General features: G+C 32.5%; 3 protein-coding genes across 4 annotated transcripts; 2 read left to right on the top strand and 1 right to left on the bottom strand.

Moving 5' to 3' along the window:
- The first annotated feature begins 453 nt into the window (after positions 1-453).
- LOC121121661 (ionotropic receptor 21a) lies at positions 454-3,070 on the top strand. Its single transcript, XM_040716629.2, has 6 exons — positions 454-709; positions 1,164-1,646; positions 1,711-1,959; positions 2,021-2,238; positions 2,309-2,662; positions 2,716-3,070. Exons 1-6 carry the CDS (start codon positions 470-472, stop codon positions 3,041-3,043), a joined length of 1,872 nt encoding a protein of 623 aa, XP_040572563.1. The 5' UTR covers positions 454-469; the 3' UTR covers positions 3,044-3,070.
- A 20-nt stretch (positions 3,071-3,090) lies between these two features.
- Positions 3,091-8,606, top strand: LOC121121642 (choline dehydrogenase, mitochondrial). Its single transcript, XM_040716613.2, has 7 exons — positions 3,091-3,983; positions 4,036-4,201; positions 4,259-4,522; positions 4,593-5,126; positions 5,856-6,930; positions 6,996-7,098; positions 7,922-8,606. The coding sequence occupies exons 1-7, from the start codon at positions 3,941-3,943 to the stop codon at positions 8,326-8,328; spliced, it is 2,592 nt and encodes an 863-aa protein (XP_040572547.1). The 5' UTR covers positions 3,091-3,940; the 3' UTR covers positions 8,329-8,606.
- Positions 8,414-16,605, bottom strand: LOC121121651 (protein vav). Of its 2 annotated transcripts, none has more exons than XM_040716620.2 (5): positions 16,212-16,605; positions 12,565-12,718; positions 12,021-12,512; positions 10,770-11,217; positions 8,414-9,993 (listed from the first exon to the last, which is right to left on the bottom strand). In XM_040716620.2, exons 1-5 carry the CDS (start codon positions 16,216-16,218, stop codon positions 8,734-8,736), a joined length of 2,361 nt encoding a protein of 786 aa, XP_040572554.1. In that variant the 5' UTR covers positions 16,219-16,605; the 3' UTR covers positions 8,414-8,733. The 2 variants fall into 2 exon arrangements, with proteins under 2 accessions (XP_040572554.1, XP_071746379.1); XM_071890278.1 differs by lacking the exon at positions 16,212-16,605 and adding an exon at positions 12,917-13,182.
- Positions 16,606-27,506: the final 10,901 nt, after the last annotated feature.

Raw genomic sequence — 27,506 nt, 5'->3', positions numbered from 1 at the left:
TATTTCCTTTTTGAAAAAGTAAAATTTTGTAGACTTGTTTGGTCGTTCAACTTGTTCACGCTTAGGCGTTGAAAATTAACGGAAAGCATGAACATCACTCATTTCCGCTCATTATTCAAAAAACCTCTAAAAAGTAAACGTCTTGATCATTTTCTAAACGAAAATTCAATTTTAAAGGATTGCTTGGATATCAGAATTTGTTATTTTTGGTAATACATAATTAATTAATGAAACGAAAGGTTATATATTTGAATATTTGATATAATTAAAGGTCATATAATTTTCAATCAATTATTGAGGAGCTAGGGTGACGGGTGTGGTACCTACTAATTGGGAACAACACCCACTTCAATAATTAATATCCTCATTATTTCTCATATAAGTAATTAAACATGTAATTTTAAAATCTATAATTATTAATAAGATCATCTATTTCTCATTTTGTCATTTGACTCTTGGACTTGAATCTATGATGACACTCAATTTATTCCTCTTTATTTTATTTATATGCTTAGGATTTTCATTTGGAAGGGATTTTCTTACTCCAAATGGTTATAAACGTATATCCAGCAACACAAATTTCCTTAATTTCATATTCAAGAAGTACAAATCTGAAAAAGCGAAATGTGTAAATGTCATTACTGATCATCGTCATCATCAAGATGAATTTGATTTTGAGTCTCTTCACTCACAAGGACTAGCCCTACAAGTAAGTGTTTCCACTTTAGTTTTCGTATACTTAAAGGGGCGTCGGCGGGGGCTGGGCTACAGGGGCTGTATCCCTCCCCAAATTAAGGAAATTTTACTTTATAGTAGAAAATTTAATATTTGATTTTTTTTTCAAATTTTTTTATTTTTTGTGAATAACTGTGGATTTTTGAAAAAAAAATTCAAAAAAAAAATTTAATTTTTGTGAATAGCTGTAGATTTATGAAACTTTTTTCTAAAAAATTTAATATTTGAAATTTTTTTTTTGTAAGTAACCGTGGAATTTTTGAATTTTTTTTTGTCAAAATAAAAATTCAATATTTTTTGACAAAAATATTGAATTTTTCACAAAAAAACAAAAAATAATTCCAAAAACCAAGCTCCCCCTCGGCCTCCAAAAAAATATATATAATCTTGCAGATGCTCCAGACTTACTTAAATGCTTTTTTCCTTAGGTCTTTGCTCTCCATGATGTTGAAAAAGGAGATATGAGGAAAGCTAGCTTGTTTTGTCATTTCTATATCATTTCCGGGAAATCAAAAGGTCTGGTGAGGGATTTCATTCAAGAATTCCGTCAGGAAATGAGGCTGAACACGGGAAAGTTTACAATCATTACTTCATCTGAGGATTCTTTTAGCTTATTATATGACTCTGTTTTACAACACGCACCTAATGTCCTTATTATTGAAATAAAGAGTGGAGTCCTTGGGAGGGAAGGTAAATATCCCGTTTATTTGCCATTGATCGAAAAAGATCCAAAAGCCTACGAGAAGGATTTCTGGAATGGATCACAGCTTGCAATAAATGGGTTCAATATTTTCAAGGATGTCGTTCATGACATGAGGGGACGGAATTTAAACATTGTTGCCTTTCATTTCCCTCCATATCTTCTTTTTAATACCTTTTCGAATGGAACTGTCTACCATACAGGATATGAAGTAAGGAGACATCATTTTATAACTATGTAGTTACAAGTTAGCAATATCATTTTGTTTTTTTCAGTACAATTTAATAAAATTGATAGCAAAGTCTATTAACTTTGAAATTGGAAAGATCTCCCTTCCTGACGATAATAAATTCTGGGGAAGTGTCAAGTTTGATGAAAATGGAACCGCAATACCTACTGGGATTATAGGCAATCTCTATGAATATAAAGCAGATATTGGAATTGCAAATATATACGTTAGTTTGGAGAGGTATGAAGTGGTCGCTTTCAGTGTTCCCTATCGTTTTGATTACGGGATATTTGTTGTGAGTAGTACTTCAAATTAGTATTTAATCAGTTGTATCAATATTCACAATTGTCCATCAGACACGAAAGCCTGATCCTTTGCCTCAATGGCAAGCCATTATATTCCCTTTCGGTAAACAACTCTGGTTGGCTCTAGTCATTACTCTCATCATTTGTATAATCTTTGTTAATCTCTACGCGTTTCGCCATAAGGAAGTATTTAAAAGGCTCTACGACGGTACGTTTGATCTAATCCACATCGTTTTGGATCAATCAACCTCTTTAACCAATTCCTACATGTAAGTTTTGCTTTATTTTGACTTCTTATCATCTATAATTAATCAATGTGCATCTTTCTTTATAACAAAGGACTCAAACGTTTAAAGTATTTCTTGGAATCTACATAATCAACATGTTCATAATCACATTGAGCTATAAGGGAAGTTTGATATCTGTTCTGACTGTCCCTCATGTTCCTCCTCCCATTGACACAGTGAAGGATCTTTTAGATAAAAGTACAGTTCCGATGGGAGGAATCGGACTTTCTCTAATTAACCATGGACGGAATAGTCCAAATCAAAACGTTCGAAAATTAATTGGTGACGACTACATCAAATTCGACAATGCAAAAGATGCATTCAAAGCGTGCTATGAAGGAAAAAATGACTTAATTTTCTCCATGCTCAGTGCAAAATTTAATATTTTAACAGACTATACTAATGAGTATAGTAACACTGACGTACTTTAAATATATGATTCAATTTGTTTCATTTTAGATTTGGAGAGACTCAACTTCACATTCTGAATCAAAAGTATAAGGGCTTCATGTCTAGCTATGGATTCCCTATGGTTAATTTATATGGACGGGAAATAAGTAGAAGGATTACACAGCTTTTTGAGGGTGGGATCATTGGTAAAATTCGGAGAGACACAATGGAGAAAGGAGTTAGGAATAGTTTATCTGTAGAGACAACAAAGAGTCAACAACCATTGAATATTAATAACGTTCAAGGAGTATTTTTACTTTGGTCCTTAATTATACTCATTTCCATTATTTCATTTATTGTGGAAAATGTACTAAAAAATATCTTTAAATATAAATAAATGACCCTGCATCAATTATTCTGATCATATCAATTTGAATTATTCAATAATAACGCAGATACATTTATGACCTCCTTAGTTATATACTTTTAAATAACATATGAATACGTTGTACAAAAAATAAATGTAGTTAAATTATTCGTATATCGTTTCCATATGTTTAAAATGAATTTGCGATGTGGCTTAGGATACGGAAGATCACAGTATATGGATCACCATTAAAGGGAACATTCAGAAAGTACTCCCTGGAATATTACGCTCTACATATTTATTATGTTGTTTCAGGTTTCTCGAATGGAAATTTCCCTTATTTTCTTTTCTTTCATAATGAATCGCTTATAAATATATGGAAACAAACAAATATATTAATACGTACGTAAATCCTTTACAAGTCATGTATTGAATGCCATAGGGCATAAGAGTGCCTCATTACTCTGTAAAAAAGAGAAGCTATCTCTCTTTCTAACATACTATTCTCCGTCTTTCTCTTCCTTGCCGACGATAAGCCTATGATACGAAATATGCAATAAAGAAAGTTCTTTGTTTACTTAGTTATTTCATGGTAACTATTTAATGCAATAATATAATTAATAACAGGTGAAATTATTTCCACTCTCAAATAAATATATAGTACCCAATTAATATAATATTTTTTTCTTAAAAACGATTTGTACTCGCTCCCTCCAGATGTGAGCTATAAATAAATACACAAAACAAGAAAAAAAAATCTTGAAAAAGGATAAATAATAAATTTCCAGCCGTACTCAGCTTCTCTCCCCCCTTTCTCTATCCATGTTGTTATTATATATTATTTCTGCAACATAAAATCTTCTTGTCAGTTGTTCTCGTAATGACAATTGATGTTGACACTGTAGTTTAGTTCCCCAAGAGTGCAAGATGTCGATTGTTTTAAGAAAGGTTACTGCTCTCTTGTTAAAAGGTATTTATACATTTATTCATTGTTCAGGAATAAAGGATTTTTATATTGGTAGGTCGACACTTTGGTACCTCAATTTCGAAGCAAGCATCCCCCTCTGCTAAATTGTTAGTATTGGATAACCTTGAGTTTAAACCAGAAGCAATTATATTTGATAAAGATGGAACATTGGTTTGTTTCCATACGATGTGGACTCCTTGGTGCCAGAGTTTTGCCAACAGGTTATTTTTTAGTATACTCATTTTAAAATATGATTAATATGTACTAGTACATTGCAGAATGAACGATGTTTCTGGACTAGATCTTGCTTGTAATCTCTTTGAGGTATTAGGATATGATCAAGCAAATTCCAAAGTAAAACTTGGATCTTTAGCTGAAAATACTCATCCACAATTAAAGGAGAAAGTTAAAGAAATGTTAACTAATCATCCTCAAGTGTTGTGTGAGTTTAAAGCTAAAGAGTATTTGAATCAGTCTTGGAGGGATACTCCTGATAATATGGATATAAAGCTCACAGGAAATCTTCACGATTTGTTTATGAGGTTAGTAAATTTCTGCATCTATTAGATTGGGTGTCACTGTCAAAGCACCATTTAATCTTTCATATTTTAGATTAAGGAGTCAAGGAATCCATATTGCAATCTGCACTTCTGATTCCCGCTCTGGGACAGAAGAATTCCTTGATAAGGAGAATTTGGGTTCACTTGTGGATATCGTTGTTTGTGGAGATGATTCATTTTCTAAACCAAAACCGGATCCTCATAACGCCATATATATTTGTAACAAACTAAATATCGACCCCTCAAAAACCGTTATGGTTGGGGATACCCCTGCTGACACAATTATGGGACAAGCTGCAGGCTTAGGACTTACAGTGGGAGTACTGAGTGGTGTAGGGTCAGCCAAAGATTTGATGGATGCAGATATTATTGTGGATGATGTCAAGGACTGTGTTGATTTATTTTTACCACATGATCCCGATAAAGTTGAGACCCATCGAGTTACTTCGAGGGGCCTATTCAAAATAGCTTCCAAAGGAAATTTTTCACAGCCAAGAGGTTCCAGAGGGCTCTCTACCTATAGTCATATCGTTGTTGGTGCTGGATCCGCGGGTTGTGTTTTATCAAATCGACTCACTGAAAAGAGGCAATGATTTAAGATTATACTTATTAAAAACGTTTTCATAAAATATGTATATTGAGAACTCATGTTTAAATTTGTTGCAAATTAGCTAATTTGATGGGTTTTTCTCCTTGTATCATGGAGCTCTAAAGTACTTATAGTTTTAATTTTGTATCAAAATTAGTACTATTGTTAAATAATAGTCAATACTACTTCTTCTTTTCTTTTTCTTTTTTGAAAAAAAAATAATTATTATATGAAGAAACACAAACTGTACATTATTTCAGTTAATTATTGAATAAAACATTTTTTATAGAGACTATTTTTTTAATTCAAGATTGCATGTTATTATATTATATTCAGACTCCATTCCCCTCCCCTATTTCTATTTATCTAGTCATTCATTATATCAATTCTCAAGATGGAATTCATCCATTTTTTCGTTTGAAAGTATGCCATAGTATGGTTTTTTATAGCATGTATTACACGCTTAACAGATTTTAAAAACGCTTGCTCAACTTTGCATGAACTAGGATTTACTGTTAATACTTTGTAATTACTTTTTTGATAACACGAAACATTAATTCATTTCTGAATACTACGTACTTCTTTGCTCTCTGATTATGAGCTCATTCTCTTGAGAAATTAAGCTCTTAGTAGAAAACACTATATATTAATAATTATTTATGGATGTCAATGTGAACAAAGTTCATAGATGAGAGAATTTCATACTTTAACCCATTTTTTTTATAGTTCAAACTCTATCTTTCTATTGGAAGCGGGTCCCAAGGATACTTTTTTAGGATCATGTTATCTTCAATGGAAGATTCATATGCCTGCAGCCCTGATGTACAATCTGTGTGATGATAAATACAATTGGTACTATAATACTCTTCCTCAAAAACACATGAATAATCGGTCTATGTACTGGCCTCGAGGTCGTGTATGGGGAGGATCTAGCTCTCTTAATGCAATGGTCTATATACGTGGTCATGCAGAAGATCAAAATCGTTGGGAGTCTGAGGGTGCAGAAGGATGGAACTACCAAAATTGTCTTCCTTATTTCAAGAAAGCCCAAACACATGAGTGTGGTCCTAGTGCTTATAGAGGAGGGAATGGGCCCCTCCATGTTAGCCGTGGTACTTCGAATAATTCACTTCATTCCGTGTGGTTAGAGGCTGGACAACAAGCTGGCTATCCCTTTACAGATGATGTCAACGGATACCAACAGGAAGGAATGTCCCAATTTGAAATGACTATTAAGAAGGGAATGCGGAATAGCACGGCAAGTGCTTATTTGAGGCCCGCTCTAAGTCGACCCAATCTGACTACAGAGGTTGGTGCTCTAGTCACACGTATATTATTTGATGGGAAAAGAGCCATTGGGATAGAGTATCTTAGAAATGGAAAGGAGTTGAAGAGGGTATATGCAGATGAAGTTATTCTCAGTGGAGGATCTATCAATTCACCTCAACTCCTCATGCTCTCCGGCGTTGGTCCAGCACAACACTTGAAAGAAATGGATATTCCACTTGTGGCCGATATTCAAGGTGTGGGACAGAACCTTCAGGATCATTTAGAAGTCTATGTTGTTCAGGAATGCAAAAAGCCTATTACATTACTTAAGGATCAAAAAGGCTTGCGCATGATTCAAGTAGGATTACAATGGTTCTATAATCAAACAGGAAGTGCATCAACGACCCATTTAGAATCTGGAGGCTTTGTAAGATCAAGACCCGATGTATCTCACCCTAATATTATGTTTCATTTCTTACCGAGTCAAGTAATTGATCATGGACGACAATCCCCTAAGATCGAAGCATATCAAGTAGAATTTTTTTAATACCATTTTGTGTTATTTTTGTTTTGTTACAATGTTTTAATTTATGCTAGGTTCATGTTGGTCCCATGAGAAGTTCTTCAAGAGGTTGGATACAATTGAAGAGTAAGGATCCCAGGGATCATCCTATCATTCAACCCAACTATCTATCTACGGGTAAGTGAATCTTCAATTTGTAGGGAGTTAATCCAATGTACAAATGAGTGTATATTAGTATTTTACATCATGATTGATACTTGGTTTCCGTTCTTTTAGATGACAATCAAAGGGTTATTTTGAAATGGGTATGATAATAATATGTTTTTTTTTACAAAATTGAATACCCGCATTTGATCATCACAATTGCTTTTTATTCCTTAATTCACCTTTGTATTTCTTAAATGCTTCATGTTTTCCTTGAATAAGACTAGAATCTTTATATAAATATACATACCTCCATAGGTACATACATATATGAGTGACTAAGTAAACCAGGTTCTCAATTGTGTTAAAAACTCGTTCTTGTTTGTGGAATGCAAAAAGTAAAAATAAACCCACAATTATGGATAGTATTAATTTATCCAAAAATAAATAAAGATGAATCAACTCATTATATCCCCATGTCACTCATTAACATCTTTAGGGGTATAATGAGTCATTATTAATAAGTCATACATGTCATAAGACAAAATTATTACTGAGAAAATTCGTATTGGTTGAAAAAGGCTTTCAGGCAGCCCCAGCAAATATTTTCCCCTCCATCGACGATGGAGTCTTAAATAATATCAATCTATTCCATCGGGGAATAAAATATCCATGAATGAGAAAAGTTTATGTATTTCGTAAAAATATTGATGGATTTATTTAATATTGCTATTGCATAGTATTGATCGATAGATCTAAAGCAATTATGTACATAAGGAGAGATTGAGCAATTCTAATTTAACTGAGGTACTAAAGATCATTAAAAGTTTAATAATAATCATATTTTCGCTTTCAGATTTTGACGTACATGAAATGCGAGAGTCTGTGAGGCTAAGTCGAAATATTTTTGCTCAGCCTGCCTTTGATCCCTATCGAGGAATTGAAATTGCTCCAGGACACGAGTTAACCTCAGATAAGGACATTGATGCATTTATTCGAGACAAGGCTGACTCTGCTTACCATCCCTCATGTACCTGCAAAATGGGATCAACTTCTGACAACATGACTGTGGTAGATCCCTGCACCAGAGTGGTTGGACTCGAAGGACTCCGTGTTGTGGATGCCTCTATTATGCCGAGTATTGCAAGTGGGAATCTGAATGCACCAACAATCATGATTGCTGAGAGAGCTGCTGATATTATTAAAGGAGACGGAGTTCTCCCTCCTGCTCAGGTCCCTGTTTACTCCCCACCTCGAAACTAAATGTAGGGAATAATAGGATATGTTTTTGTAAATGTGTACATGCAGTAGGAGCGCGGTAGAAAAATAAGAAAAAAGGTGGAACAAGTCAGTTTGGAATTGATAAATATCTATCTATATATTTTTTATAATATTCATAATAATTTTTATAATTTGTGTAACAATAACCAGGGATCTCAAAGAATACGATATATCAATATAATATATAGGTTTAAATATATATAAATAAATATGTATATATGCACTATAGAAATAAAATCTAAATAACAATAATAATAAAAGTTTGTTTCTTTGTCGACTGTCAAGATATAAACTAAACATTGGAATCACTTCTACTCAAATAAATATATAAATTATAAGTAGATAAAATAATAATAATGTTCCCAAATAACTTGAATCTTCTTCTTCTTAAATATCCTTGAAAGGAGTCCTCAAATGAACTCCTTTCAAGTCATCGTAATTAAAATTATCCGTTAATTCACGATTTCTATAGTAGATTATCATTTCAGCAATAGACTTAAATCTTTTAGCGTCTGAGAAATAAAATTCCTTTTCGTACTCATCGGACTGAATGCACATGTGTTTTACTCCTCCAGGAGTGTTCAAAGCAAGAGCATAGCCACCATTAACTCTTTTACGTACAAGGAATGTACCAACAGGAAGGGACTGTAAGCGAACAGATGCTGTTTTTGGATTCAAATCCCCTGCGAACCATGACTGTCTTTCTACAGGGATATTGATAAGCTCTTCCTCTGTTTCTCGTTGCAGTTTAGAGACTCGATCCGCAGAAGGCTGTTTGCTATCTGGAGACAGACTCAATGTTGATTCAGAACGCTCAAGGGGTTCATTGATGACTGTTGGCAGTGTAACACTATCACATTTGGTGAGTCCGTTATTATTGATGCTGGATGCATTAGAGTTGGTGGAACCAACTTCTAGACAAGGATAATCCCCGATACACTTTTTATGTAGAAGAGCCTGACATCTCTGGCAGCGATAGCCCTGGAAAAATATACCGGCCATTATTCGATTACAGCAATAACAAGACGTCTCCTCCTTGAATGTAGTCATAGCTAGAACATGTCCTCGCTCTGCATTCTCTTTCGGCTCAACCACATCTACTGCATCTGTAATGGCTTTTCTCCAAACCTCCCTATCTGCTGCATTTCGACAAACAAAGAGTAGATGAGGTGTAGGATGAGGCACGATTCGATGGAATAAGGGTATGCTATTTGGATGCGAGGGAGAGGTTTGACCGATTCTGTAGTCACGGATTTTAACAGCTGTTCTAAATCGATAGCGATGTTGAAGCCATTTCGGCCTTGTACAGAGAAGGATGATGGTATCAAATAAAAATGCATAGTCCGAGAGCCTGGCACCATAACTATTCTCTGCAGTGAGTTCCCCAGCTTTACGAAGTCGACCAAAGTCACTTAATTGAGCTCCACGAGGAAGTTGCATAAGCTTGATGGTTTTTTCGACTCTATTAATAAAATTTAAATCATTTTCATCTGACTGGATTTGCTGTTGAGCTAACTCAAAGTCCCTTTTCCTTTCATTGACCCTCTCGCCGACTTCACTCATTTCGGATGTGGCTCTCTTAAGACTCGAATATTCCGGATGATCCTCCGGAGTTAATTTGAGTATTTCCTTAAGTAGTAAGTGATACTGAAAAATAATTATAAAAATAATACAAATATACATAATATGTCCATAAAATAATGAATTAAATAACAATAAATTAGGTAATTTATAACTTCCTCAAATAATAAAGTATCGTTATTATTTCATGAGTCTATATATGTACTCCATAAATATTTTTAACATATGATGACATGACTGATTATAATAGATAATTACACATCTATCTTGCCAAGGCAATGAATAACTATCTTTGAAAATAAATACTATAACATATATATACATATGATGAATATTCTACATAATATAAACATTTTGAAAAGAAAATGAATGGATAATCAAACGTCTTACAAGTTAACTATTTAAGAAAAACAGGAAATTAAATGTTACTTTTTCATACATCAATGATCACAAATCGACTTTTCTCATTATTACGAAATAATATTATGTCAAAATACATGCATAATATATATATATATATTCCATCTCTTCCAATTTAGATAAATATATACATGCATTGTACATCTATTATCATCTCAGAGTTCTATAGAGAGAAAAAAAACATTTGAAAGTTTAATTGAGTATGCCAATCATGAACAACCCTCAACCCTTTTCTTTTCTCATCAGGTAAGAAGAGTATCAGTCAGTTTGCTGTATATTTACTCATCCTATCGAAATTCATTTTTGCATCCTCACGTTCCCACTACTAAAATTATAATTCTAATCACTTTAGAAAATGAGTCACCATAGGCGAAATAAATAAATATGCGTCATCATGTAGAACGTGTTTAATATATGAATACCTTAAGGAAACGTTGAAATGGTAGAATCAAATGACTAGTTAAAGGAAAAGTAGTGGGCCTTGCTTTGGCTTGACACGTAAACAACTGAGCCCTCAGCTTCGGATCCTCTTTTTCCAAGACTGTAATAAAATCCATTGATCGAGGGAGATGAACGCAATAGTCTCCATAGAGTCGAGCAATAATGGGGTTGAGCCGTAGAAAGATTTCTCCAACATGGGAGCCTTTTATGTTAAGACCCGTAAGGATCTCTGTGTGAAGACGAATAAGCTCGTCCAATTTATAAAAGATGAGCTCCTTGTCCTTGGATGAAAGTAATGTGAGCTGATCTCGAAAGACGTCTCGTACCATGATGAGATTTTCGAGATACTTGTCCTCTGTGTCGATGAGTTCATTGATGGGAAGATCTCTTTTGGACTTTGATTTAAGACTTGAACCAAAGATCTCCAAACTAGGATATTAAAGAAAGGTATATTTATATATATAGAAATAGAGACAATTTATAGGGCACTTAAATAATATTACTCATAGTTGGAAATATGTCGAGAGGATCCTTTCAGAAAGGAAAAGCAACATTTCCTTCTCCACCCCATCACTCACTTATGATCTCTTCCATCATTAGGTATATTATACTGTATATGTTGTACTCTTAATATCTTTAGTTTCTTATGAGTGTCGAATGAGGTGGTGATCAGAAGGTTAAGGGAAAAACAGCATACATACAACATAGGTCTAGGGATAACAACCTAATCATTTTTATCTTGAATTTAAAAGTAGTTTTTATCTTTTGATAGTGTGTTACTACATATATACGTAATATGTATATTTCAATTTTTTTTATAAGATTAGTGTGCTTCACGTACCTACATAGGTATGTACTATTGACATTTATCTAACTTTGTCTTCCAAAAACAAAAGTACATTTTAAAATCCACGTTAAATAAGAGACGTAACATAAATGTATGTTCTACCACCATATATCCTCGACTTTTAAAACAATTTTAATTAAGATTTCAAGGCCTTTTTGTATACAGAAGCAAGTTGATAGAGACTCGCACATAAAACAAAATTATAGGAGAGAAAAAAAGACTTGGCAAATCTGCGTATTGTACAATGTACACATCTCCCTTAAAGTATTTTTTTTAAATGTCATGATGATGATCATCATCATCACCATCGCCTCTACGACGAACGTATCATGGATCATCATGTAGGGGAAGGAGGAGTTGTTTCAAAATTAAAAGTGTGACATACCTAAATCTCTGCGTCTTAGGGGCACAAATGGTTTGATAAATGTTTTCATAATTGTCTTGTGTATCATTGTAGATATCCTTAGCAAAGGAATCGTAGATATACTCAGTTTCCGCATCCCCATAAATCTCCTTCATGGAAGAATAAATATTTTCCTCATTTTTGATTTTCTTTGCCAAATGTTTCTCTTTCTTAGGAAAGCCTGGGACGGAGGAGCGTTTGACTTTATTGCAGTGACTCAGAGCACTTAGGGTTTCAATGACATTACCAATGTTCTGACACAAATATAAGTCCTCAGGCTCGAAAAAGTGTTCGTCCGTGTTGAGATAAAAATTCGAGACAATAGCGTGAAGGAATAAAAATATATTGTGACGACAAATAAAATCCGAAGCGGATCGACCCGTTTGGGACTCTGGAGCGGAATAAATGACTCTAGTCATATCCACAGAACTTGGATCTAGGGAATGCACAAGTTGACAAAGGAGCACACCGTCTCTAAAATAAAATCAATAGTATCTAGATCTATAATACGTATTAGTATAACTACCTTATGAGAGCCACAAAATCCGATAGTTTTGAATTATATGGAGTTTGAAGGAGCTTATGACCAGGGGGAATTACTTTGAAGTTGCCCAGCCAAGCCACACACTCTTTCCAGAGTACCATGTTGAAGCTTTGTGTATTTCCTCCAATCCGTAGTCCTGTAAGCAGAGAAAATAAATGTAATATAAATGAAGGAAACTGCTGGTTTGTAACCGCGAAAAAAGGAAAAAAAAATGTCAAATTAAAATGGTAACCTCTGAACTTCTATACAAATATTAATATGCATGGATATGTATGTATTTTAAACATTTTGCAAATGACTGTAGTATCATCTACTATATTATAATATTATATACTTGATGTATGATTGTATGTCTCCTGATAAAAACGCAAAGGCTATTTATTTCAAAAACGGAGACAGATACAGACTTTAGACATGAAATAAAAGTTGTTTAAACTTCTAAGTTGCGTTCCTAGGGCTATGTTAAATTCTGATCACACCAAATTCATGAACTCTGGAGGGCAAGTTTGTTTTTTCGCTAATAAGTTGAATTTTTTTCCATTAAACAAGACCGATTCCCCGTTTCTCACACACGCACACACCGAAAAACCAATTATTGTACTAACGGAAAAAGGGAGAACGTACATATATTTAATACGAATTAAAAAAGAGGAATTTCTAATTAGGTAAATGCAGGAAGAAAAGAATTAGCGAGTTATTCTTAGTATGTATCTTCATTATGGTTGAATGAGGAAGTTTTACTTAATTCTGGAGTTGTTTAAAGCATTAATAAAATAATTCGAAATAAAATATATAATACGGGTACGTCCTAGTAATTATATAATATTAAGACATTAGGAAGGGAAAGAAACGGGTTTTAATTTGGATATCATTCATGGTAGTTCAGGTAAATCCGGATCACCTTTAACTGCATCTTTGATCAATAAGGGAAGCAAGTAGATATTTGAAATTTTATTTACAAGTTCTAATAATACAAAAGAAAAAAAATCATACAATGTGTCAAAGTGTCGGCCATCTTCGCCAATCATTCGCTCGAGACGAAGCCTAAAGGATTTGCAGGCCTTGACTATGTCTGCGGGGGGGATTTGTCCTATTACTCGATGATGGAGGACTTCAATTAGTCGATGCTGTTATATGAATTAGCAGAGACGTTCCTATCGTAACTTCCCCTAAAATAAGTAATCCATTGAATTCATATCGGGGGAGTTAGAAGTCAAGGTATGGGGGTCCCAAAATGGCACCTTCTCTTCTTTCAACAAGTTTTGGATCTTGCGGGTCTTGTCAGAGGGGGTAGATTCCTTTTGAAATAGGAACTCGCATTGTTTCTCATTCGAATAAAAGATGATACAGTAACCGCTCAACTTCTTACTTTAAAATTGAAATAACCAAATGCTTTCCTTATTGTTCAGGATATAGTTAAAGATGGTCCTGATTTACTTGAAAGACCTTGTATATGGATGTATTCAACTTTTACCCCCCTCACCACAAATATAAGTTACTATCATTTATTCATTATAATTATAATAATTAGCAAATAAGCGCTCCCATCACTATGAAATTCGATTCAACAAGAATCAGGAAGTATTCCTCAAATTATTCAATAGAATATAACAATATGAATTTTATATATTAATACATAAATGTTAAATCATATTTTAACGAATGTGCAGTAGTTAACAATACTATCATCGATGACTCCCTCCCAAATTATTTATTGAAATCATCATAAAAATTGTGTTGCATGCTATATTTATATTAGAATTTCTCTCTCAGAATCCCATTTTCTCGGGATTTATCGGGGTTTTGCTCCTACCCGGCATTTCTGTATTTAATGACTTTTTTGTTGGTCAGATCGAATATGGAAATTCAAAAAAGCTGGCCTGCGAGCTACAAAAGACAACCCGCGTACTATTAGCGATATTGATAAAATTTAAGAATAGTGAGAATAAATACTATACATGAATAGGATTTGACACGCATAAAATGTATTATTTCTAATTAAAATATAAAAAGAAACACATACTTAAATTTTGCAAAATTTATTATTTACTAAAATAATCCCACTCAAAAGTCATTTTCCGGGGAAATGAAAAACCCTAGTTTGTATAATATATGAAATACATATAGCTTTATGATACTCATAAGACAATAGTACAACCCACCTTCAACAAAAGACATAAACTTCAATGAACAATATTTAATCAGACATCCAATTAGAACTGTCAAGAGGAGAATAATCATTTGAAAAGGAATGTTGATGTTCCTTTCAAACCACAGATCCAGGATTGAAACAAGAGATAAACAACACATGATAACAGACTCAAGGATACAATATATGTAGAGAGACAGAAGGGGGTTTATGGGACTACATATACATGTATATGAATAATTATTTACAAGAGTGGACCAATGTGTGGATAAAAATGAAAATAGTGGTGGTAGTCGTGAATAATTCACACTCAAGATACGAATCTAACAACAAGCTGCATAAAGAAAAAAGAAAAAAACAGCTTTAGAGACATTGTCATAAGTGAGAAAAATGCAATTGGAAAAGGGTTGTTAGTTCAAGGAAGGAGAGAAGAACATCCCCTCTCCCTCAAGAAAAACCCTCTTATTTCAAGCTAAATTTCCATGCCCTGTGGTTACAATGTTACATAGATGACGAGAGAGTAATGTGTACAAACCACATAGTACATATATTGTAATTATAGTAGGATCAAGGTATCCACAAGGGTCTCGTTATTTCAACTAACTAATGATGTTTTTTTTGACATTGTCTTGCGAAGAGGAATATACATAACTCTGTACAAGGTTATATCGAAAAGTTGTCAACTACTGAGATAAAATAATAAATATACATTTACAAAATAATTGGATTTTCTTATCTTTTCCCTAGGTATAATTAATTAATTATTCGAAAAATGCTATAATTTTTTACATATTATCAAATGGGGGAAATCAAAATATATACGTATTCTTGCAAAATGGACTATGAAATCAAGTGTAATGAAGAAAAAATAATTCAATCAGTCATATTTAACTTTTAATACTAAATACAACGTTATATACTAAAATGGCTTAGATTAAATATATGCTAGGGAGGATAGAAATAAAATACTATCATCTGGGTTTATTTCACAAAATCTATCCATAAAATAATACTTTTTATAAAATATTTTATTTTATCTAATATAATAACCATATGTTGACAATTATTTGCTCGATTATAGAGTAATAAACGTATGTAAAGATGTAAAAAGAGCATAATACCTATTATCTCAATTGAAGAAGAGACTAACTTTGATCCTCTTAATATATATTGTGTACATAGAATGTATAAAATAAAAAATAATAAGACTAGGTACTATTGAAAAGATAGAAAACCATGCATGAAGGGAGGGGGGAACAATAGGATTTCAACTTTCTAACCATGATTCTTCATATGATATGCCTACTACTACTACTACACTCACATACAAATATCGAATCATGATCTATTGGTATTTGTATTTGCAGAACATTTCAGTAAATGTTTAACTCCTCGATCCATCCTAATTATCTATGGACTGAAGAACGGCAGACATTTTACAAAACCGAATTATATTTAAAAAATAAATGTATTAACTTACTCGTCATGAGGATCCAATGTTACCAATTGCTCATCAAAACGGCTTGATTTTTATTAATTTACTTTGTATTTTCGCAGAAAAACAAAGAAATTAACTCATTTCACAACAATTCCTTTTATCCGATTCGTGGAAGACGGATGGATGGATTCACATATCAGCAAATGAAGCATCAACAATGACAACAACAACCCTTCTCCCAATGACGTAAGCACATACACACACCTACAATCAACTGAGCAGCACAGCTAGTAGTAATAGTAGAAAACAAAACTGTCAAACAAACAATAAAGTATTTTTTCTTTTTCTTTCCCTCCTCTCCTAACGGCAGAAGGAGACAGAGAGAGTCCTAACAGGAACAACTATACGTTTTAACTGAATAGCAAGTAACCACTGTAGAGAGAACTCACTGAAATAATAAAAAATCCAAATTACTTACCTGTACGCACTCCCTTTGCCCGCCCGCCTGACCCTCCGTATTACTTAGACCCTTTTTATTGTGTACATAAATCCTGCTTGCTATGAATGCATAAAATATATTTTTATGTTTATTTCTGGATGAGCATTGGCCTTACAAAAAAAAAAAAAATAATGTTAGGTTTTCTGTTTTTATTTTAGCCACCAATACTTTTGGCTAGGAGTAGTTTTATATTATTTTCTAGTATGGCCCTAGTTACTTATAATAATATTTTTTATTTTTTTAAAAGATGTGGATCTATTCTTTCTTTTTCTATTCAGAATCAAAACCTGTTTTCTAAGGACATCCTTTTGAGGAAACAATAATTGGTATTTTATTTGACTATTATTCCTCAAAAAATGTATTTTTATTTTCAATCATTCAATTTCCTGTCCCTTGTTCATCATTACATGCTATGTATTATAATAATTTATATTAATATCTTTGAGTGCCAGTATATAATTTCTTTATTGTCGCAGTCGTGAGGGACTTCTAGCGTATAGAGAAGCACTTATCAAACAATAAACAAGTGTTTATTGAAATTAGGCACATATTATTTTATGGAATGGAAGGGACTTCCCTAGGCCACAATGAATCTCCTTATTCTTGGAACAAATCAATCATATTGTGTCAACATGATTGCTTTAAACATTCATCTATTTTTCTACTTATGTACACATTTATTTTTCTGTTTGACCTTCAAAATAAGAGGAAAGAAGTTTGTAATATGAGAAACCTTCTTCTTTCTATATAAAATAATATCTCCTGTAGTATAGCTAGAGAGAGAGAGCAAATTCCTTTGCGATTTTATAGATAAGGCCAACTGCATTTTATAATTCCATCCACTCGGATAAGATACTAATAGAATTTATAACTAACGTACGTAACGGAACAAGAAGTATCTAAAAGAAAACATAACTATTAAAATAAGCGGGTTTCATTTATAATTATTATCAGTTGGTAGCTAAGAAAAGAGGGAAATATTTGAATAATATCCATCGTTGAAGCGGGGAAAAATCAAAGGATGATTTCTACTCCCTCGCGACTCGCTCGCTCCGTCCCTCTCCACCAATTCATTATTATCTTTTGACCATTAAATACTGAGTATACTTTTAAAACAATTGCACCTGTGTGTTACTGTGTCTGTGAGTATACAATAAAAGGACACAATATACGCTACTTCCCCCTCAACTCCTCTTTTGTCAAAAACGACACAGAAACAAGAAAGAAAGCGACTTGCAGCTAATGGATCATTTTCATTTATAGGTAGGTAGCTGCTAAACGTGGGGACATTTTATTAATACTAATACATTAGTGAAGAAGTTATATCCAGATATATCGTAATACGTAATATAGATCGAGAAATCATCTGCTTTGTGATAATGGCAAAAAACTTGATGATATATTTATTATACAACTGATATCAAATAAAACGTGATCAAAATAGAATATTGAAGATAAAATGATTATATCCATATATTTTCATTACAAAATTATTTTGACTTCAGTTTGTATCTAAATATCATCATTTTAGTTCATATTTAGAATTTTTTGTCATAATAACAATTGCAGCTGTCGTTTCTCACTTATTTCATGTCTATGAGCTGTGATCCTAACCAATAGCATTTTGAGTACTTTAAAAGTAAAGAAACCGAATATCGTAATAGTAACCCTGAAAATTTGAAGAATGTTTTGGAGGAGATTAGATTAGCAGTAAGGATGTTCATTAGATCATCTAAAATCAGCTGTGACGAAGGAGAGGGGAAGAAGGGCAAGAATTACTTCCATGTGGATCCTCAATTCCAAAAAAGATTTACAATTATTACTCTGCAACAAATCCTAAGGGTTACACCCTGTCTTTTATGAGGACAAGCAAATGTTCAATCAAGTTTCATAAGTATGAATGATAGCTTTTATATAGAAGAACAGGAACTTCACTCCTTAGTAATTAAATAATAATAAAAACAGCTTAAGAAAGGGAAATAAACTCTTTAGCATGCCAACCTAAAAAACAAAAAAGTATTCTCGTGGCTAACTTACTGCGGACAATATTAATCACGTTAATCATCGTTTCAATACTTGATGTATAATATCCTTTACTTGAAGGGCTCAAAAATGACACCACAGTTACAAATTTCATTATGTCTAATAAACTATTGAGATTTTTAATAACTTCTTTCATTTTTCTATCTACAGTCTAAACATGTTGTGGAAATTTAAAATTTTTGATGTTTCTAGTTTTTTATTTATTTAAACAAATGTTACACAGCGTTAAAAATAAATCCCATTTCGACCTAGTAGACATTCTAATTTTTGAAGATTCTTGTGATGATTATCCAGTTTGCTTGCACCGATATTTGGATAATTACTAGAGTTTGACTTTCCTTATATATTTTAGATAAATTGATAATGCTAAATTTACAGAAAATATATTTTTTTTCTCTGTATTTTTAATCCTTAGTGTATTTGTTCTTCTTGGTATCAATACACTTCATTGAGGCAAAGGAAACTAAATTACTTCAAAGTATTTTTTTGTAATTGGAAAATTGGGAAAAGTTAGAATTAGCCTCTATTTGTTTGATAAATAGATATAGAATTTTTGTAGAGAAAAAATACAGGTTTGTCAAAAGAAAAGGAAAAACTATTGGTGTTATTGTTTTTCTCTGAAAGAAGCTTTGGTGACAGCCTTTACACGTCACTGAAAATCTTGCAGGAGTTGATGACAAAATTTTTATACAATTTTTCCCAGACGCCTTCAGTGAGTCCATATTTGGGTGTCGAGTTTTATTTCTTTCCCTCTCCAAAGTGCCCCACACAGATAAGTCTAGCGTGTTCAAATCTGGTGATGAAGGGGCCACATCTCTTTACCTCTCGAGTATCCTAGTAGCCTTCATGTATGACGGCAACCCCAAGTTGGCCTTCACGGCCCTCCGGATGGTCCTAGTACCCACGGAGAAGTCGTTTGATGCTATTCATCGATTTAGTGGGGGCCTTCTTGTTCTTCTTCTCCAAGTTGACCAGGAGTTCTTAGCTTTTTACTCACAAATGATTACGAAATGACATAATATTTATTATAGTTTGTTTATCCACAAAAGATGACTGAACCAGAATGTAAAAAAAAACACTTTACCGATGAGAAAATAAACATTAATAAACAGTCCACGTTTGCTGGCAAAATCAAAAAATTTCAAAAGTAAAATTTCATATATGTTTTTTTTATTTCAAAAATCCAAAGTTCTTCACAAAAAAAAAAAATTTCAAATATTCAATTTTTTGGAGAAAAATTTCAAAAATCCATACCTATTCATAGAAAATTAATTATTTCGGGAAAAAAATTGCAGACCTTCACCACCAGATGGCTTTGGACAACAATATTTTGGGTAAACTGTCCTAGAACTGATATAAATATAAGGAATCAATAAGAAAACATACATACTACTGTGAATTTTGAGGAGGAATTTATGAAGATTATCTTATTTGTACATAGAAGAAGTCCTACTATTATACGTAGTTTTAACAATGGCACAGGATGTTGTTATTACTCAAATAATAATAATAATAACATGAAATATGAATGACATATGTTGCATAATATTAATTATTTTCCTGGAGGAGGAGGAGGATTAGTCTATGTAAATAAGAAGAAAAATCATGAATTATGAAGAAAGAAATCGGTGGTGATGATCAATTTGAATTACGAGTAGCTGTACATTATGTGTTCTGAGTCTTTATGACCACTCATAAATAAAAACAATTATGCTCTTAATTAATTAATTGATTTATCATCACATCAAATGTGACGTATTCAATACCAAAAACGACACTCAAATCCTTTTTAGCAGGCCCGTGAATACAAATGCCCCCCTGACGAAGGTATTGATGTCAAATTTGTCGAAAAGATCTCTGTCAAAAAATGTTGATAAAATTTGGATGTTTTTGTCACAATTTAAAATTTAAATTGGTCAATTTGAAATTTTTATTTTTATTTAAAAGTAATTTGATAAAAATGGCTATTCCCAAAGAAATTAATTATAAAACCTTTCTGTCAAAATTACATAAGTTTTGATCATCTCTCCTCCCCGTCCCCCAAAAGAAAAATCCTATCTTTGTAGTCCTCTAGTGAGTTTTTAGAATCTTTCTTATTTTTTAAACGGTCCTCTATATTCAATTACAAATGTCGGTACGAGTATAGGGCTTTCGTTTCAATTGAATCATAACAAAAACACAATTAGTTTCATTTATTTTTTCCGCAAATGCACAACAGAAGCGATATGTAAGTTGAAAGACTATGAAATGATATGCTTTTCAAACATCGGACTCCAGATGGCAAAAACAAACAAAACAACAACAACCAGTAGGTCTATTTGTAATTTTTGAAGACAAAAGTACTGTTATAGGCCGGTAAAGCCTACCCAAACCAAGAGGATAGCTTCCAGGAGAATGAAGCGCTTACTCATACTGTTTTGAAACTTTAATTTGGTACAAAAACAGCATTAAAATATAAGACATGGACAGCTTACCTTCTTTTAGATCAGATATGGACTGTGGTTTCTTGTTGATAGCAATTGTTGAGAGGCAGGCCATTGAAGTTTCCAGAACAAGGAAGGAACATATTAATCTATACGGGGGGGAATCCCAGAAGAAACTGTGCTCAAAAGTTTCTTAACGGTAAAAAACGTGAGTGAATGAATGGTTATTAGAAAATAACCTTTGCATATTTTATTTTGTGTCCTTAAATCTAAAAAAAAAAATATTTGTAAACATTGTTAATGGGCTCATTCAGATTTGACTAATTTTAAATTTACTATATGACGGTTTAAAAACTCCCCTTGTATTATTAATGTATGTGGCTTATCAACACAAAAGCAAGCTAGAGTGATTTTACTCAAAATGGATTGTGAACTCATTTTAGACTCTAGGACGAATTATTGTCAATTTCTATGAACAATTCCTTCTGATTGACCCTTTGGAGGCGCCGCAAATTGTACTTCCAATTTGCAAAATGGATCGTCAGAGTATCATATTGAGGAATTGATGGATTTTATTTTATCAGGGCCAATATAAGTATCTTAAATGAAGTAAAGGTTTTAATCTATAGGTAAAGTTCATGGGCATCTACACTCATCAACAAATTTGAATAATAAGCCTATAATTGAGACTAATATATCTATGAAACATTGGCCTCTTTGTATATATGAAGTAAATTTGGATTTTCTTCATTTTTGTTCAATATTGCTTTGATGTTGACGGGTTATATATGTATGTAATGCATTGTAACCTAGTAAGTAGTGTTAACAATGGCACAGGATGTTGTTATTACTCAAATAATAATAATAATAACATGAAATATGAATGAAATATTTTGCATAATATTAATTATTTTCCTTGAGGAGGAGGGGGGGGGGGATTAGTCTATGTAAATAAGAAGAAAAATCATGAATTATGAAGAAAGAAATCGGTGGTGATGATCAATTTGAATTACGAGTAGCTGTACATTATGTGTTCTGAGCCTTTATGACCACTCATAAATTCTTTTTTGACCGTTTCAACAACATTAATCCTATATTATTATAATACTTTTTATTGTTACTTTGAAGAAGGAAAATGATGGATATTGTATAGCTAAATTAGGGAAAAGCGGAAGAAAAAGGAGTTACAAAATGTAAACCCTGAACTGGTTTTTAAGGGCAGAGGAATTTCCTTCCAGGTCCGCTCTCAATTTGGGGCCTGTGCTAGATACTTTAAAAAAAAATTAACTATACGTCATACTGAGAAGAAAAATGCCATAAAAAACAGTCATTCCATACATCAAATTTTTCAAAAAACACTGTTTAGAAAAGAATAGTTACGACGAGATGATTTGAAAATAGAAATAAAGAATTTTCCAGGGAAATAAGGGAAATAGTTTTTTTTTTATAAAGATTCTATTTAAAAATAATACGAAAAAAGAGCCCACACCTTAATTTTTTTCTGAGGCCCCGCTTACGCTAAAAACAGGCCCTGTGTGTGCCCACCAGTGCTCTACTCACGAAAAAAAAATCCCTAAATATAGCCTAAAAAAGATACTTCAATTTTATTCAACTAATTGAATTGTGAAAACATCTAAACATTTGTCAAGTATTATCATTTACCATTGGACGTAATAATGACTAGTTAAAATAATTAGTTTTTTCTAAAAGAATAATAATAATGTCTTCCCAAGCTAGTCGATAGGCAAAGATAAATTCTAGTCCGAAACCTAGCCCCTCCTAGAATTTGGAGTACCATCCTAAGATAAATGACTGTTTACGGGACTTGTGCTAACGATAAATATGTATTTTATCTCTATGTTACCTACTAGTGTTGGATTTTGGTCGAGAAATCCTTGACGGAGACCATCATAATTTTAACCAATTCCATCCAAACCAGTCTCGTATTATTTTGGTTTACAAAAAAAAAAAGTACAAAAATATTGGTCTGTGTCACTTTTTCTTTAGAAACGAAAATGTGTGTTTGTATAAGTTTTAATATTTGGGTGGACGGTTTGAATTTTGGTCCACGATTTAAATTTCTACCCACGGTTTCAAATCCCTGTCTGATCCGCATATAAAAAAATCGCTTAAGACCGACTTCCTAAGAAAAGTCGAACTCGGACCGAGTTTAAACTCTAGTGCCCACAATGTGCTTGATTTATTGAACCTTTTGATACAAGTTTCGAAAGAGAGTCCTTAGTATTTTGTGAAGTAGAAGAGGAGGGATTATATGTCAAAGAAGAAGTGAGTCCGAATTCCCCTTGATATTTATCTCCTCGCTCTTGAGTAATAATCAAAGGTATTTTATTTATCAAAAGGTTAAAGTGTTATGTTTACTTAAATGTATTTATGTACAATCATTTTTCTCCTTCGATTGGAGGCGTATTTGAATGACGATCCTTCTTATAGTGTGTAATTATGTTAAGTTAAAACAATTCAAAGCATTATTCTTAAGTAGCTGGAGTACAAAGAACATCCTAAGAATGTACCTAGTAGTGTTGTTCATTTCCTGGGAAAGTCTATTTGAGCGGGATCCAAAGAAACAAAATTTCAAATTAAGGGACCCGGGATTCCTACTCATATATACTCAATTTTCATGGTCTTTGCTTTTATCATCATCACTAATAGTTTCCAGGTTTGTTTTTATAAAACCGAATGCCCGGCAAATATATAATGAAATAAATATATGAATTTAAATACAATTATAATATTTTCCCGCCACTAATGATATTTTAAATGTAGAAGTAATTCATTTTCTCCCCACATCAAAAAAAAAAAAAATATATTTATATATAAAAGAGACAGTTGATATTAATAAAGGTATAAATTCAGTAGTACCACATGTCTCGCTCCCATCTTCTCCTTCCACTCTTTTTTTCCTTACAAAAATGTTAACTCTAATAATGGGGTTTCAGCCAACTAAAAAATTATCTGCAAGGGGGCGTAAAAGTACTTAAGTAGTTTTGGGGCGTAACAAAAATATGCTAAAAAGGGCATTTCTTTTTAATTGATTTTTCTTGTGTTCGAAATAAAATGTTGAATTTAGAAATAGTATAAATATTAACTCAAATGATCATTCAGGATGTAAAACTCCGAGAAATCCTGAGATCCCAAGAGAGACAACCAATTATAGATCAGGATTCTAAATCCGGAAAATTTTAGGGTAATGTATGTTACAATTTATTTCCCAAATAAGTCAATCCCTAAGAACCAATCGCCTCCAGCCCCAACCACAGCCTCCAACCTTGCTCTGAATCTGACAAAGGTTTTGATGAGAAACTCCTTGTCTATGTTGGCCACTGGATTGAGAATGGAAGCCCAGGAGAGTGTTATGTACACGTATATTGAACTCTTTCTCCAATACACATAGTAGTCCAAGGGGTTTAGATCCAGTGAGCTAGAAGGCCAGATTGCACAAAACATTAAGGTCTTTAAAATGTTGGGGTTTCGGAAATAAATCCGGTTCAAGTCACCAGATTTGTACAAAATAGACCAATTTGAAATTCTGACATAAAACTAGTTTAAGTTCTCTAACATGATTATCTATAGAGTTATTTGCGTCCTTGGGCGTGAGCCCCGGGACGGAGTCACATAATAATGGCATTTGTATTCGGAAGATATCTCAAGGATTTTGTATTTTTTCTTATAATTTTTTGTGAGCTGAATCTGATGAAACACTTTTATAAGCATAGATCTTAGGGTTGTCAAGATATTAAGGTCTACACTTTTTCCGGATTTAAATTACCACCCTGTACACGCTTACAATACGTATGTCCTATATATGATGATCATTCCTTAATATTATATTATTTCCCAAGAAATTCCAGTAGGTGTAAAAACCCGAGAAATCCTGGGTTTCCGAGAGAGACTCCCTAGTTCATACATGGGTAGTTATAACGATCGATATGTACATATTAGTGAGAGACAAATCAAAACATTGATTCTGTCTACTACCTTTTCTTTACAAACACTCCTTGTATGTACAGATTATATGTAATATTTTAAGGTATACATTTTTTGTCAAATTTGTAAGATGCCATCATTCTCTTGTTCAAATAATGCCATAATGTTTTGTAGAATCCATGTATTCAATTCTCATTTCCCTCCTTTCAGCCACAGGTAAAAAATTCACTCTTGGACGTTACACGGTTACTACTATATGTGTCCCGTATGTAGGGACTTAAATAAGATGGAATGATTGTTCTCAAAATTAAGTCTGCACTATATACATTTTTTATTCTTTAACAAATGATTATTCATTTCTATCAAGTTGTTATTATGACTAATCCATTACCAGCACTCCAAATATCAGTTAAAAAGGATCACAATGGAAACATTTGTTAAAAATTGGTCTACTTGAAAGACCATATTCGGGGTCTCATAAATCAAATGAAGGTTTTAAATTGTAGTTGAGACTCTGGGTTTCTCAACTCATCCCATAAATTTGAATACAAAGCACATAATTGACGGAAATAAGTACGTAAAATATAGAACTGTATTTATACATATATAGGATTTTTTTTTTCAAATAATTTTTTCAATATGAATTATGAATGGTGAATACCGCCAATATTATGATCAATACCTGCAACACTCCCTTGAAAAGGTAGTTGTCTTTTTCTTAGTTATTACCACTATATATTAAAATAATATGTTAAAAATAAAAATAAACGAAAATTAACATGGCAACTCGGTATCTAACAATAATCTCGGCTCTCAGCAGGGCTTCCTGTCAAAAAAAGTGATTTGGAAAAAAAAAAATAATGGGAAAATAGGCGTATTAATTTTTTTTTGATCAAATTTTTGGGCAAAGCAAAAATTTAATTTTTGAAATTTTTCAAAAAAAAAAAAAAAAAAACCCCAAAAACAACTAATATAATTACTCTGATATCGATCCTCAATTCTATCGTTTGGGTATGAGTAGGATCCGAGATGAGCATTCTCAGTATAACCATTTGGGACTATGTTGGGCCCTATGCTAAAAGGGTTAAATTTAAGTAATAAAAAAAACGACTTATTTTGTGGTTTGAACTTCAGAGAAAACTCATCCAGAAATTCCTACCTCCAATTTGTTTTTATTATTATTAAGTACTATACTACCTCTTACACTAATACATATATACAAATTAATAATTGGTAATTATGAATAAGCTCAACAAAATAAAATCAAGATATAAGTATAATTTTTGGGTGAGGTATTCAACAGTATTCAATTATTAGCATCAATATTTACATGTATAAATCACAATATATGGTTTCAAAGTGTTCATTTAATTAAGGCAATGCCAAACACACTTATATGTACAATGACATAATTATAATATCACAACAATCCCTTCACCCTGGGAGTTATTCATCGTCAATCTTGTGCACAGACACACTCGGCGTTATACTTTAAATTTACATGTTTTCTCCTCAAGAATGAAATAATAATGAGAACAGCATAAGAAAAGTAAAAAAATAATATATATATATATATTCAGGTAGCAACTACAAAAAGCCAGGCCCTCTTCCATTATAAAATTATTTTTATCTATGAGTATTACTATACCTATTAATGTAATTAATCTGTTTCTATGAGACAACCAACCAACCACGTGTAACAGCACACACCTTCTACCATTCATAGATAATATAATATGTTTGGTTGTTTGACATCCTTCATCAATCCCGGAACAAATCTTTATCATTGCATATGATTTACTGCCAATCTCCATTTCATTTGCTTTTACTAATTCACTAACAACATAAAAAATTACACAGCTTTTGGTTGTCAGATGTGAATGTTTCTACTTCGTTTCCTTTACTCAGTGTTCTGAACAACGTTGATTGTTTAAATCCGTGGCGCAGGAACCATAGGGGCCAAATTTTGCGAAATTTTCATAGTTATTACAATAAAAAAAATCCTCTTGTCAAAAAATTTGTCATAATTATCGAGAGAAATATAATAAAACAAAAAAACAAATAATTATCAATTTCCTTTTTATTTTAAAAATTATTAATCGTTCAAATTTAGTTTCTTCAAAAAATATAACTGCAAAATTACAAAAAGAAGTATTTTGACTCTACTAAAAAAATTATTTGTGAAAATTCCGCTATTATAAAAAAATAACTTATCCATCATCATACTGACGTCCCTGATGACGTCATCATAATATAAGCACCCCTTATTTAGCGAATGATTCTGGGCCTTAACGAATTGTAGTTTTGTAAGATGTTCTAAAGTTGAATTCTAAGAATCTCTTGTTATAAAGATATGATTATTGAGCCATTCCCAACAATTACAGTCAAATTCTTTGTTAGAGAGAGTTATTGGCTAACAGCTACCAA

This window comes from Lepeophtheirus salmonis, chromosome 1 (assembly GCF_016086655.4).
Source record: "Lepeophtheirus salmonis chromosome 1, UVic_Lsal_1.4, whole genome shotgun sequence".
NCBI lineage: Eukaryota > Metazoa > Arthropoda > Copepoda > Siphonostomatoida > Caligidae > Lepeophtheirus > Lepeophtheirus salmonis.
Note: the sequence above shows the minus strand (reverse complement) of the source record. Positions and strands in the feature narration are given on the sequence as shown.